The sequence below is a fragment of the Sphaerulina musiva genome, assembly GCF_000320565.1.
Source record: "Sphaerulina musiva SO2202 unplaced genomic scaffold SEPMUscaffold_6, whole genome shotgun sequence".
Lineage (NCBI taxonomy): Eukaryota > Fungi > Ascomycota > Dothideomycetes > Mycosphaerellales > Mycosphaerellaceae > Sphaerulina > Sphaerulina musiva.
In genome coordinates this window covers 169,193-182,248 of record NW_016017388.1, presented here as the reverse complement: position 1 = coordinate 182,248, position 13,056 = coordinate 169,193, and the positions used below count along the sequence as shown (strand labels likewise).

Below are 13,056 nucleotides of genomic sequence, written 5' to 3'. Positions count from 1 at the left end.
ATACGACGCCCCTACAACAATATTCCCTGTCACAAGCCATCTCGACATTCTGCGCATTCTCCTCGACACATCCCGACCAGAATGGCCATCCCTAAACCCATCCGCCTGCTGGCTCTGGCCACGATGGTGCTCTTCGTGTTTCTGCTGGTTCAGATCATGAGAAATCCCACCGTCGCGAGACTGCCTGAAGGACACGCAAAGCTGGAGGACATGGTCCGCGACCCCAATCTCGATGGTATGAGAAGAAGCAGAAGCAAAAGGGGAGGGAGAATGTGCAACAAGGACTGATACAGGACACAGCCACCGACGAACCGCCCGAACCGCTCCATCGCGTGTCTGGCAACAACTACGACGCCGACAACCCTCACAGCGACCGCATCAATGCCACCATCCTCTCCCTCGTCCGCAACAGCGAACTCTCCCAAATAGTCGGCAGCATGCAAGAGCTCGAACGCACGTGGAACCACAAATTCAACTATCCCTGGACCTTCTTCAACGATGAACCCTTTACCGAAGAGTTCAAAAAGGCCACCTCTGCCAACACCAAGGCCGAATGTCGCTACGAACTCATCCCCAAGGAGCACTGGGAAATCCCCTCGTGGATCAATGCAGACTTGATGAAAGAGTCGGCCAAGATACTGGAAGAGAAGAACATTCAATACGCCAGTATGAAAAGCTATCATCAAATGTGTCGATGGAACAGCGGATTATTCTACAAACACCCCGCGCTCAAAGATGTACAATACTATTGGCGTGTGGAACCACATGTCAATTTCTTCTGCGATGTGGATTATGATGTCTTCCGATATATGCGAGACCACAACAAGACCTATGGTTTCACGATCAACATCTACGATTCTCCGCAGAGTATCGAGCAGCTTTGGCCCGAGACGATTAAATTTTTGGCAGGGAATAACAAGTATCTCGCCAAAGATAATGCCATGGGATGGTTGACCGATAAGGAAAGGAGACCGGAACACAATCAGATTGCAAACGGATACTCGACCTGTCATTTCTGGAGCAACTTTGAAATCGCCGACATGAACTTTTGGCGTTCGGAAGCGTATGAAGCGTATTTCGAACATCTCGATCGCGCAGGCGGATTCTTCTACGAACGTTGGGGGGATGCACCCGTCCATTCCATTGCATTGGGACTGTTTGAGGAGCAGAGTCGAGTGCATTGGTTCAAGGACATCGGATACAGGCATATTCCATTCTTCAACTGCCCCAATTCTCCCAAGTGTAAAGGGTGCCAGGCAGGGAAGTTTTACGATGGAGAGCCGTTCCTCCAAAAGGAAGATTGCAGACCCAATTGGTTCAAGTATGTGGGTATGGGGGATTGGAAGAAGCAGGACTTGTAGATGATATGATGGGAGTCTCGAAAGAGAGAAGTAGAAAGAAAGAAGCCCTCGAAACAGAGACTTGCTGAGGATTAGCGAATGGCGTCTGGCGTTGCGAACAGAGCATGGTCTGTACCTAATTAGATATCCATGGCATTTGATGGATGCGATCGTGTAGAAGTACGAAACACAACAAAAGACCCGGTCAATCGAAGAGACGCAGTAGACTGAGCCGCAAGTCCTGAAGCTGTACGTTATGAAAGAGTCTCGAGAGGTGAAGTATAAGTACATGTATGTGTTGTCGCGTGGATGAACCTTTAGCCAACTACCTTAGGTAACCTTTAATATTCCCGACCCTCGTGGTACCACTCCACCCATTAGACATGCTTCTCTGTTCTCTGCCATTGCACTGCTCAGCAGCTAGCACCGACCTCTCTGTCTACTCCCACCAAAAGTCTTCGACATGTCTCACCACCTTACTTTTTCGGATGTAGGCCCATCCGTGTCACTGGCATGGGTCGGTTCCTGGCGGGGATAAGCTAGCGGTGTGACTTGCCTCAAGCTCCTTCATAATAGGTAACTTCAATGGAATAGTGATACCACAAGAGAGAACAGCAATGGCAGATTCAGGCGACACCAAAGATACCGTCCTTGTGACTGGTGGCAGTGGCCATCTGGGCGGCTACTGTGTCCTGCAACTTCTCCAAAAGGGATACACTGTCCGCACCACCGTTCGCACCACATCTCGCATCGACGAAGCCAAGGGCAAATACCGCCATGGAGGTGCAACAGAAGAGCAGATTGCAAGTGTCGAGTTTGTGGTGCTAGATCTCGTCAGCGACAGTGATGAGGACTGGACAAAAGCCTGCACAGGCGCCAAATATGTGCTCCACACGGCGGGAATGATAGCCACCGGGCTGGAGAAGCACGAAGATGAACTGCTCATACCCTTAAAAACTGGCACCCTCCGCGTCCTCCGCGCCGCCAAAGCTGCCCATGTACAAAAAGTCGTCTTCACGAGCTCAGTAGCTGCAATAGCTCACGGACACGGCATGAAACGAGGCAAATCCGAGCCCTTTACCGAAGAAGATTGGACAGATTTATCGAATCAGAAAGAGAAATTACACGTATATCCTCGAGCCAAAACTTTGCAGGAACAAGCTGCTTGGGAATATATCCACAGCGAGGCAGGTCAAGGTTTAGAAATGACCACTATCAACCCCGTCGCCTTGTATGGACCTTCGCTGAGCAAAAATTTCGCCTCGAGCCTCAAACTCGTTCCAATTTTGCTCGGTGGTATGCCCGGTGTACCGCAATACGGCACGGGAATGGTCGACGCGCGAGACGTCGCCGACTTGCACATTCGAGCCATGGAAAGTTCTGCTGCAAATGGACAACGATATCTTGCCATTTCCGGCCGATCGCACGAACTCGAAGCAGCAAAAGACAGTGTGTGCGATTTCGTCAATATGATTCTCTCGGGAGATATTTTGCGTCAAGGTCTTCCCGAGGAAAAAACTGGCAAAATTCCTACGAGAACTTTGCCGAATTTTGTGATGCGTGCTGCGGGATACTTTGATCCTGTTGTGGGAGTCTGTTTGCCGGATTTGGGGAAAGAACTTGCGGGGTCTTTTGCGAAGGCGAGGAGGGAGTTGGGGTGGGAGCCGAGGACGATTGATGAGGCTTTGTTGTCGAGTGCGAAGAGTTTGGTAGAGTTTGGTGTGGTGTAGATAGATTGATATGATTTAGGTAGATAGACAGATAGAGATGGATGTTCTCAAGGTAGGTAGGTATAGAACTGTTACGAGGCTCTCATCAGGAACAGCCATCATCACCGCAGTGAACTTCCACGTCTGAGTTGCCGTTGAGTTCTTCATGGCGGCTCACTTGTCGGGCTGTATTCAAGCATTCGTCTTCTCAAATGTTCATTTGCCATTCAGTCGACGATGACTAGGTTTTCTCGAACGAGTCTTGCGCTAATGATCATTGCTTCTTGTGTTAATGGCAGCATTATTTGCAGTATGTCTGCTACGTCGAGATGGTCATGCCTTGGTCTCCAGGCCATATCATGCACAGGTCACCGACTACCCAATTAGTAACAACAAGACGAAGATGTCACCTCCTCAATTTTGAAGGTCTCTGACGGATAAAATGAATATGTCCGAGACTTATAGCGTGCTTGAAATGGTCGAAACCAAGCGTATATAGGTAGCCTTGCAACTGCTGTATAAGATATAAACGGTGTCGGGGCTTCACAACACGAGAAGTGTAACTCGGTGTATCGACGATGCCGCTGCCAAGCCCAAGCAAATCTGCGAGTCTTGTTCTTCTCTCTTCTTCTGCTTTGCTGTAGGTATATAAGAGACATAGTACAGGCATAACCCTATACCTACACCGCCGAATAGAAGGCCCGCACACCAGGTGTATGCTAGAAGAATATAGAAGGGATTAGGGACTCGTAAAATTTATACTTTTTCTACCTTATGCTCTACCTCGTGATGGGAGCATGGAATATGATGTTTTGATGGGATGCTATTTCAACAGGCATGTTGATGTGACAATGGCGAAGAAGAAGGGAAGAAGTAAAAAAAAGAAGATTGCCTTTTTTCAATCATCCTAGAAGAAAACAAAGTGAAAGTAAAAAAGAAGATTCTGACATTCTTTCAACTTTAACCTTGTTTTTGAACTCGTTTCCGGCGTGTCCGTATACCAACAGCCTACAGGTCAAACAGCTGTGTACTGACTGACTAGGGGCGATGTACCAAATCAGAAGAGAGAAACAGAGAAATACACAGTAGAAAGCAGTAGAAAGAGTAGAAAGAGAAACACAGATCCGACGTGAGCCTGATTCAGCCTCCAGGCCAGCCTTGCCTTTTTTCGCTCAGAGTCTCAAATTGCGATTGGCAGTCGAGTAAGCTTACCCTGGAGAAGCCTAAAAAAGAGTCTTTTTTCTTTTGCAGGGCAGAGGGCTGTTGGAGGAGGAGGAGGAGAAGAATACCTGTCTACCGATCTATAGGTACTTGAGACATTGGTACACACACACATACTGTACACAACTGACGGTAGCCCAGAAAGATTGTCATCGTGTTACTTCAACCTCGAGCATAGCGGACAGAACGAGATATTCTCCAGAATTCTCCCACACGCAAAAAAAAAAGACTCAGGGAAAATCCCCCATATCCGCAAAGCCACCACCAAAAGACAAACGTGAGGCTGGCTGGCACTGGCTGGCAGGCTAGCTGGCAGGCAGTCAGCAGGTCAAGGGGCCACTGTCTCATTCACAGCTGTTACAGTAGAGAAAAAAAACGTGCTGACGGCCTAAGCATGAACCCAGTCGCTCACGAGTCACTACAGTACAAGCGCAAGAGGAGGGCCGGGCCTCCACCTCAAAAACGACTCTTTCATCCGTCCGCCCTTCACACAAACACATGTTTTGTTTCGCTACTCCAAAATTTGAAGGGAGAGGGGAAGATCCCAGAAAGATGGAATGTGACACGACGGGGTGTTGTAGGTACCTTTACCTTACCTTACCTGATTTCTCTCCTCGCTATACAAGATTTTATTCATTCGTATAAGAGAAGAAAAAGAAAGAAAATTAAAACTCAGTTCAGAGCTCTTTCATGGGATGGTAGGTAGGTAGGTAGGCGCTTCCCAAACCCGGTCCCGTTTTTTTTTTGTTTCCTTTTCCAGTGGTCGAGGATGGACCACGCGTGTTGTATGGATGGTATTGGATGGATGCTCGTGAAGGATAGAGACACTAGCCCGGATGTGATCGGACGGATGGACATGGTGCGTGTGGTTGTGAGGCTGGGAGGGGGGAAGGGATAGGGATAGGTGATGTATATAAGACCATCTGACATTCCATTTGTGTTTGTGTAGAAGAAGAAGAAGAAAGAAGAAGAAGAAAAAAGATCATTCGCTACCTACCTATAGCACAGAGCCACCTCTCTGTCTTGCCTATTACTACCTACCCACTTCCTCAAAGGGCCATCAAAACAACCCAAGTCTCCCTACAAAAGACCTCCTCCTCATCAAGACCGCAAAAATGCACCACCGCCTCACCACCCTCCTCACCCTCCTCCTCCCGACGGCCCGAGCCTGCATCCTCTTCAACGCCACCCTGCACTACGGCGCCAAAACCGCCAACACAGCCGCCGGAGCAATCGCAGTCCTCAACCAACCCAGCGCCTCCAAAGCCCGCGACCTCCGACTAGACCTAAGTCTCTGGGACGACACGAACAACGATTTCGTCGTCGACGCACTCAAAGACTCCTTCTGCAGCGGCACCGACCTCGTTCCCTACGAAGATAATTCCTGGGTCGTACCCTGCACTCCGGCAGAACGAGGCGTGGAATTGGATGTTCATTGGGATCCGGATATTACCGAGGGTGGCGTGCTGGTGAATGTGTTGAAGTATAATAATCCGAGAGTGCAGGCTGAACAGAATAATGATCCGCAGAAGGATTTGGTGTATACGTTTCAGGTGCTGAGTAAGGAGGAAAAGGGAGAGTTTTTTGAGGCGAGTATTTTTTGTAATGATTGTAAGGATGAGAGTGGACAGGGGGTCAAGTGTTGAAGAAAGATCTAGGTGGCGGTGGCGGGGGGGCTGGAGGGAGGTGTGTTTTTTGATTGAGGTTTATACATAGTCAGGTTTATGATGATGAGGGTATGGTATATATGAAATTTATGAAAATGGAGAAAAAAAGAATTGTGAATTTTACCTTATGTGAATCGACTGGTATTGGGTTTGAGCAAAGGACCCTACGGTTGTGAATGAGGGAAATGTAGTGACGCTGTTGAGGCACACACCATCAACTACTAGCTACACTTCCGACCTCCTACCCCCCAAGAAGTAGTGGCTTTACCTTTCAGCTGACATCTGATCGTGCCATCTCCATTAAGGTACGTCGACCATGCCTGACCAAGCTCACACAAGCGATGAAGCTATTCGCCGCAAGTCCTTCGCATAGCTGTCTGTACACTGGCCTCATCTGTATGTAACGCCAGCCATCTCCTCAATTGACTCGAGTGGTTCTTGCTCCTCCTAGTCGCGATACAGCCCCAAGGACTCGATTGTGCGAGTTTCATTGAATCCATATGATGCCGTAATAAGCTTGCTCAGCGCTCTCGCGACCGATCGGAAGCTGCGTCGCAAGTCATGGCGCCACGCTCCCTTCTCCGCCTCCCACGCAAAGACTGCGTACATTAGCCGAATGAATATCTCCTCCAAGACGTTCTTCGAGCCTTTCTTCAAGCCAGACTCCCATTTCTGCCGATTCTGGACCGCAACCATGAAACGAAGCGTGGAATCCGTGTAAGGATCACCTTTCGTAGTTGTCTTGAAGCCATATGCTTCCCCGTGGTGACGAACAGATCGAAGCACCTTGTCCGCAAGAATTCCCGGTACGACGCTGAGCATCGATTGCCAGCCGTCGATATTTGGCAACTGGATCTGGCGAGTCTCCATCCTGTTGATGGGCACACTGCCGGGGTGAGAGCAAGAGGGGCGTTGAGCCTTGAGCTCCGTGTTCACCTTTGCGGCCTGGGTCCTGTCACCGTCGCCATTGTTCGTCGCAGGTCGGAGTCCCATGGTAGTTGGTTTCTTATGGCAGAGAGGAGGAGCAAGTGCAGTAGACTCCATTCGCTTGGTCATCTCGCTCATCTCTCCTTTGAGATCTCTGACCTGGTCTCCGAGAACCTTGATCTGGCGCTCATGATCGATAGCCTGGTCATTGAGGTTCTGGATTAGTGTTGCCGAAGTCTTGTCAATATACTCCATTTTGGCAGTGAGTCCAATCTCTGCCGCCATCGTGCGGAGCTTTTGTTCGTCCATCTGCACCCCAGCAGCGACTTGGTCCTCGAGACGTAGAGAAGCCTCGGAGTGTGTCAACCCGTTGACTATCAGCATATACATCATCACATTCACCAGGCAATCACGCGCCGCGTTCTGTGAAGCCTGAGCAGTAATCTGACTGGCATTCGCAGCTGTGAGGGCAGTGCACTGGTCCAACGAGCTCTGCAGGGCCGATAGACCTGAAATTCGCGTTAGCAATTTCGACAGTCTTGGCTGTACATGAGCTGTCATGACTCACGTTTGGTTGCTTGGATCTCCTCAATTTCCCTCGCGACCGGGTCTCCGAGATTCTTGCAGCGCGCGACTGCTTCATTCAGCGCCACTCGACGGTGGTTGAGAGTATCCGCGCGCAAGCCTGGGCTATCCCTCGGCATGCACGGTCGGTTCTCTCCTTGAGCAGCTTGTTCCCACGGGGCTGACGATGTCGCTGTGGATATTTGCGCGGATTGCTGTACCGCCGCATCTTCGTCTGCCACCTCTGACCGCAATGGCAATCGAATACTTGAGCCGGAGTGCTCTGCGGCGCGACGTTTGTCACGGGCGGTCCGTAGAACAGCTTCACAACGTGCGCCGAGAGCGTTCGCTTGATCCAGCCGTTGGGACAAGTCGCTGAGGAGTCTTGCGTCTTCTTCTTCATCGTCGTCGTCGTCTTCTTCTTCTTCTTCTGCAGCCGGCGAAGAGGCTTCCTGGATCGAGACTGCACTGTGCTGCTCGATTCCGCTAAAATCTTGCTGCGTCAGTGTGCGCAGATTCGTGGCGACTGTCTCTTGCTGGTCGTTCTGACGGCCCTCATCCGGTGCGTGTGATTCGCCTGCCATGTTGTCCGGCACCGTTGTGTTGATACGCGATGTTGATGACTGAAGCAATGTTGATGACTGAAGCAATGTTGATGGCTGAATTCCAAGGGCGAGGGCGAGCTTGGGGGCGCACAATCAAAAAAACACGCTAACGCGCCAAGAGCAAACATTTTCAATATCTGAATTGGAAGGAGCACAATTGCGCATTGACAAAATCGACGGGCCGCTTTCACATCTCGAGGGAGGGAGGGATACCAAATGCTCGGAGTTCCTCATATAATTTTTTCAATTGAATCGTATACACAGTAGTGGCCTGCCTGGTGCCTTTGTGATTTCGGAGCCCCTGTGTCGAGCGACCAGCGTATCATGCAGCCTCGAAGCATCTATGAACGCTGCTCCTCCGCGACAGCCTTTGGTCGTGAGACCACTTCGCCCTCACCCGGGACTTGTGGCTTGCCTCCGCCCTTTTTCTGCTCAGCAACACCCTTTGCCTTGAGGGAAGTCGAATCCTTGGGAAGCTCCTTGACGTATGGCAAGAACTCTGGCTGACCGGGAATGTACTTGCGGAGGACTTCTGGTACCTCGATACCATCCTCGCGCTGGTAGTTCTCCAGCACACAGCAGAGTGCTCTCTCCGTAGCGCAGAGGGTGGAGTTGAGAGCATGTACATATGACTTTTGGAAGCTGGCATCGGTCTGCTTCTTTTGTCCGAAGCGCACCTCGAGTTCACGAGTCTGATAGTCTGTGCAGTTGGAGCAGGAGACGAGTTCCTTGTACTCGCCCTGGAATGGGAACCATGCCTCGAGATCGTACTTCTTCGCGGCAGCGTTGTTGAGAGCGCCCGAAACGATGGCGACCACTTGGTATGGAAGGTTGAGAGACTTGTAGAACTCTTCGGAAGTGTTGATCATGTCGTCAAAGTGCTTCCACGAGTCCTCTGGATTGCAGAAGATGAACTGTTCGATCTTCTCGAACTGGTGGACACGGAAGATACCCCATGCATCCTTTCCGTGAGATCCGGCTTCTTTGCGGAAACACGTCGAGTAGCCGGCATATTTGATGGGCAGATCGGTGGGGTTCAGCCACTCGCCCTCGTGCAGGGCAGAGATGGGCTGTTCTGAAGTCGCGATCAGGTACTTGTCTGTAGCCGGGTCATTCTCCTTTTCCGTAACCTTGTACAACTCTTCATCGAATTGCTCGAGCTGTGCGGTCTTGGCCATGGCTTCCCGCAGCATGAAGAATGGGGGCTGGTTGGGCTTGTAGCCCTTGTTGAAGAGGAATTCCAGGCCGTAGTTGACCAAGGCCAGGTTGAGGAACAGCCCATAGCCCGTCAGACAGTAGCCTCGATGACCCACGATCTTGACACCACGCTCGGGGTCGTAGCCGTCGATTCGTGTGAGGACCTCGTGGTGAGACATGCAGTCTTTCTTCGTCACCTCCACACCTTCTGGAGCCCATGTGCGGATGATCGAGTTGTTGTCCTCGTTGTCGGAGACGGGCACCGTGTCGTGGACGTAGTTGCCGATGCTCTTGGCCTTCTTCAACAACTCTTTCTGCTTCTCGGCAGCCTGCTTCTCCAGCTCCGCCTTCTCCTTGCTCAATTGGTCTTTTTCCTGTACGAGCTTCTTAAACTCCTCGGGGTCACCCTTGGCCTTTTTGTTTGCACCCATGGCTTTCTGCACGGCGTTGATCTTGGCGCCCATGGTCGTTCCCGCGGCATACTGCGTCTTTCGGTGGTCCTCGAAGAGTGCAATCACCTCGTCGACGACCTCTTCTGGAGCATGTCTGCGTCGCTGTGACTCCTTGATCTTGTCGGGATTTCCACCTCGATCCTTGATAAAGTCATTGATGTCCAGCATGATGGCGGTGCTGCTCCTGTTGTCGTGGCTGTGTCGAAGTGCGAGGTCGTCCTCTTCGGAGTTGGAAGTGGTGTGTGGTGTTTGTGAGTGGAAGCAGGAGAGAGGGATGAAGAAGGAGGCAGTGTGACTGTTTCTATGCGGGCGGGCTCATACCACCATGAATTCGGAGGGGCATTTGAGTCGGAGCTCACTGCGGCGTAGTGTGATTGGCCACGTCTCATTCTTGGTGTCTGCCTGGTCTGCCTGCCTCACTTTCGACGCGCTCGCGACACGCGCGTCTCCCTCACTTCACTTTAGAGCTTCCTCTTCATGATATTATAATGATCACGCGACGACAACGAAGAGGTCAGCGGCACACTACTTATACATCACTACAGGCCGTCATGTGAGACAATGTCATTTCCATTCAAAGAAGTTTGCCAATTGCTGGATCGCCTGGAAACTGTCGAGCTACACGAGAACCTCCTCCCATCCGCCAAGCCTGACCGCTACAAAGAGCTGGTGAACAGCTGGTTCAGCTCGCACCGAAGACAGATCAACGAACTCGACGTCCTCGGCTCATGTGCCCTGCTCTCCACTCTGGTGCCACATTGGAGAACCGATCGTGTATACAGCCTCCAAGCAGCAGGCCTATGCAGGATCCTCGGTCGAGCTCTGGGTCTGTCGACAGCACGGAGGACTTCTCTTGCAGCCTACACTCAGCCAGGGGCTGGTGATTTGGCGACGTGCTTCGAGAGGGTGCACGCAGCGGGAGGGCCGCCTGCGACTCCGGCAGTGACAGTGGAGCATGTCGACCATATGCTTCACTCCCTGGCGGGCCGCTCCAGTTTTTCCGATCCCTCCATTGCTAGGCTACCTCCCAGTTCGTCAGAGACTCGTGATCGTCTACTCAGCAACGTCTTCTGTCGTACCAGTCCTCAAGAAGGCAAATGGCTCGTCCGTCTGATCCTCAAGGACTTCCGGCCTGTGCAGTGTGATGAGACCATTATCCTGAAGAGCTTTCATTTCTTGCTGCCGGATCTGCTTCGCTTTCAACGAGATTTCACAGCTGCTGTGACGTTGTTGAAGAATGAACTGAAGCAGTATCCCGAGAAGCCTGACCCGCGGTCTGAAGCTTTACATCGGAAGACCATTGCAGATGCCCGGACCATCCGTCCTGTCGTAGGAACCAAAGTTAGTAGACCGCACTTCCACAAAGGGCGCGGCATAGACTCATGCATGAAGATGATGGGCTCGAAAGTGTGGGTGTTGGAGAGGAAATATGATGGCGAATACTGCGAAATCCATGTCGACCTGACCAAGTCTACCAATCCCATAGACTGCATCACAATCTTTTCCAAGAGTGGCAAGAACTCCACCCGGGATCGAAAGGCGATCCTCAAGACTCTAGTCGAAACGCTTCGGCTCGGCACTCCAGACTGCCATTTCAAGAAGCAAGCTATTCTACTCGGCGAACTTGTAGTCTTCTCCGACCAGGATGACTGTATCATGCCGTTTGAGGAGATCAGAAAGCATGTCTCAAGGTCTGGCGTATTCATTGGTACAGAACAGGATTCGATGCCGAAAGCTCATGAGCACCTCGCTATCGTGTTCTTTGATTTACTGCTTCTCGATGATGAGGTCGTCATGAATAAGCCCATCAATGAGCGCCGCGACTGGCTGCGAGTGGCTTATAAGAAAATCCATGGCCGAGCTATGGGTGCTGAGTGGACAAAAGTGGACTTTGCTCAACCAGAGAGAGCCAAGCGTTTGTTCTTGCAGCACTTTGCCATGTCGAATGCGAAGCGCTGCGAGGGTCTTGTTTTGAAGCCGTGTGATGTGCCATACTTTTCCATTGAAGCTCACCCCGCTGACTACAGGCACAGCTACATCAAGCTGAAGAAGGACTACATCTCTGACATGGGTGACGAGGAGGATTTTGCTGTGGTGGGCGCAAGTTATAATGCGCAGCAAGCGGCAACAGCTGGTGGCAAAGCTTTCATCAAGTGGACCACGTTCCACCTGGGCTGTCTGACAAACAAGGAGGACGTTCGCAAGTATGATGCCAGACCGATCTTCAAACATGTCGGGACGATCGATCAGCAGCACTGCATTCCACAGGCAATTCTTGAGACTGCCAACATTCTAGGCAATTTGCGCGCCTCGCCATGGACGGAGTCTGAGCCTCCTCAAAACTTTGACTTGGAAGCAACCCGCTCGTCCAAGATATCAGTGGTCTTCGACAAGCCACTGGTCTTCGAGGTACTCGGCGCAGGGTATGAGAGGCCCTCGAGCTGTGACTATCTAATGCTACGCCATCCGAGAGTGAAGAAATTGCACGAGGATCGTGATTGGACCGACTGTGTGACATTTCAAGAGCTGCAGAAGAAGGGTAGAGCGTCGCGTGCGGCGGCAGTAGACTCGGAATCGCAAGAAATGCAAAGATGGATCGACAAACTGGAACGCTGCTGCAGAAGAAAGGTTGAACTTGACAGACGTTCCACACCATCTCGATCGACAATATCGCCAACGAAAAAGACCTTTGCCACGCCAGAAATCTCCGAGCTGCGTTCTTCTCCGCTCGTCACCAGTCCAAGCAACATCTCAAGCCCTGCAATTACCGGGCACTCGCCAAATATCTGCTTGATCAACGCGAACGGTAAACGCAACAGAGGGCCCGTCGCATCTGTGGTAGAGACTGGTGCTTCTGCTCTCAGGACCTCGAAACGACCATGTCCTGAGCTACGCCAATGGGACATGCAGGAGCGGAATAACAGGGCGACATCCGTGCCTTTGGGCGAGATCACCAATACAGCTAATGCTGCCACCATGGCCTTAGATCTGGCAAACTTTCGAGATGGCTCTCGAGCTCTATCAGAAATCAGCCGCAAGCTTGTCGGCCCATTGCAGCCCACCACGCTGATTCATTGTCACCATTCGCAAACCTCACAAGCGGATCTCGAACGCTCACGAGGAAGGTGTGGGCGCAGCTCCCAATGTCCTTTCAACAACGCTGTCTTATATTTCGCACCCTGCATCGCACACACACCTTATATTTCCGAAAACCTCCTCGGAGCTCACAATGCGATTCCCATTGCAGAGCTAATCTATTGGGATCGCGATGCCTTCTCTCGGCCGAATTTGACGCACGTCGTATCGGAGAGTCAGTCGTACGAGGGGATGCGGAAGATTGTGTTGGTGGAGGGCAGACGGAAACGCAAGACGAG

At 51.4% G+C, this 13,056-nt stretch overlaps 6 protein-coding genes across 6 annotated transcripts; 4 read left to right on the top strand and 2 right to left on the bottom strand.

Annotated features, from left to right (window-relative positions):
• The first annotated feature begins 71 nt into the window (after nucleotides 1-71).
• On the top strand, nucleotides 72-1,561 carry SEPMUDRAFT_86737 (glycosyltransferase family 15 protein). The gene is made up of 2 exons (XM_016910422.1): nucleotides 72-235; nucleotides 301-1,561. The coding sequence occupies exons 1-2, from the start codon at nucleotides 82-84 to the stop codon at nucleotides 1,359-1,361; spliced, it is 1,215 nt and encodes a 404-aa protein (XP_016759781.1). The 5' UTR covers nucleotides 72-81; the 3' UTR covers nucleotides 1,362-1,561.
• Nucleotides 1,562-1,947: 386 nt separating this feature from the next.
• SEPMUDRAFT_149585 (NAD dependent epimerase/dehydratase) lies at nucleotides 1,948-3,154 on the top strand. The gene has a single exon (XM_016905645.1). The coding sequence runs from the start codon at nucleotides 1,958-1,960 to the stop codon at nucleotides 3,068-3,070; it is 1,113 nt and encodes a 370-aa protein (XP_016759780.1). The 5' UTR covers nucleotides 1,948-1,957; the 3' UTR covers nucleotides 3,071-3,154.
• A 2,231-nt stretch (nucleotides 3,155-5,385) lies between these two features.
• SEPMUDRAFT_45879 (uncharacterized protein) lies at nucleotides 5,386-5,916 on the top strand (the record flags this gene model as incomplete). The annotated part of the gene is made up of 1 exon (XM_016908978.1): nucleotides 5,386-5,916. One exon carries the CDS (start codon nucleotides 5,386-5,388, stop codon nucleotides 5,914-5,916), a length of 531 nt encoding a protein of 176 aa, XP_016759779.1.
• Nucleotides 5,917-6,384: 468 nt separating this feature from the next.
• SEPMUDRAFT_117636 (uncharacterized protein) lies at nucleotides 6,385-8,012 on the bottom strand (the record flags this gene model as incomplete). Its single annotated transcript, XM_016901354.1, has 2 exons — nucleotides 6,385-7,373; nucleotides 7,433-8,012. The coding sequence occupies 2 exons, from the start codon at nucleotides 8,010-8,012 to the stop codon at nucleotides 6,385-6,387; spliced, it is 1,569 nt and encodes a 522-aa protein (XP_016759778.1).
• A 362-nt stretch (nucleotides 8,013-8,374) lies between these two features.
• On the bottom strand, nucleotides 8,375-9,850 carry SEPMUDRAFT_108519 (serine-tRNA ligase; the record flags this gene model as incomplete). Its single annotated transcript, XM_016900743.1, has 1 exon — nucleotides 8,375-9,850. The coding sequence occupies one exon, from the start codon at nucleotides 9,848-9,850 to the stop codon at nucleotides 8,375-8,377; it is 1,476 nt and encodes a 491-aa protein (XP_016759777.1).
• Nucleotides 9,851-10,243: 393 nt separating this feature from the next.
• Nucleotides 10,244-12,292, top strand: SEPMUDRAFT_86728 (DNA ligase/mRNA capping enzyme; the record flags this gene model as incomplete). Its single annotated transcript, XM_016910421.1, has 1 exon — nucleotides 10,244-12,292. A coding segment is annotated over one exon (2,049 nt), but the record flags the coding sequence as incomplete, so codon positions are not given.
• Nucleotides 12,293-13,056: the final 764 nt, after the last annotated feature.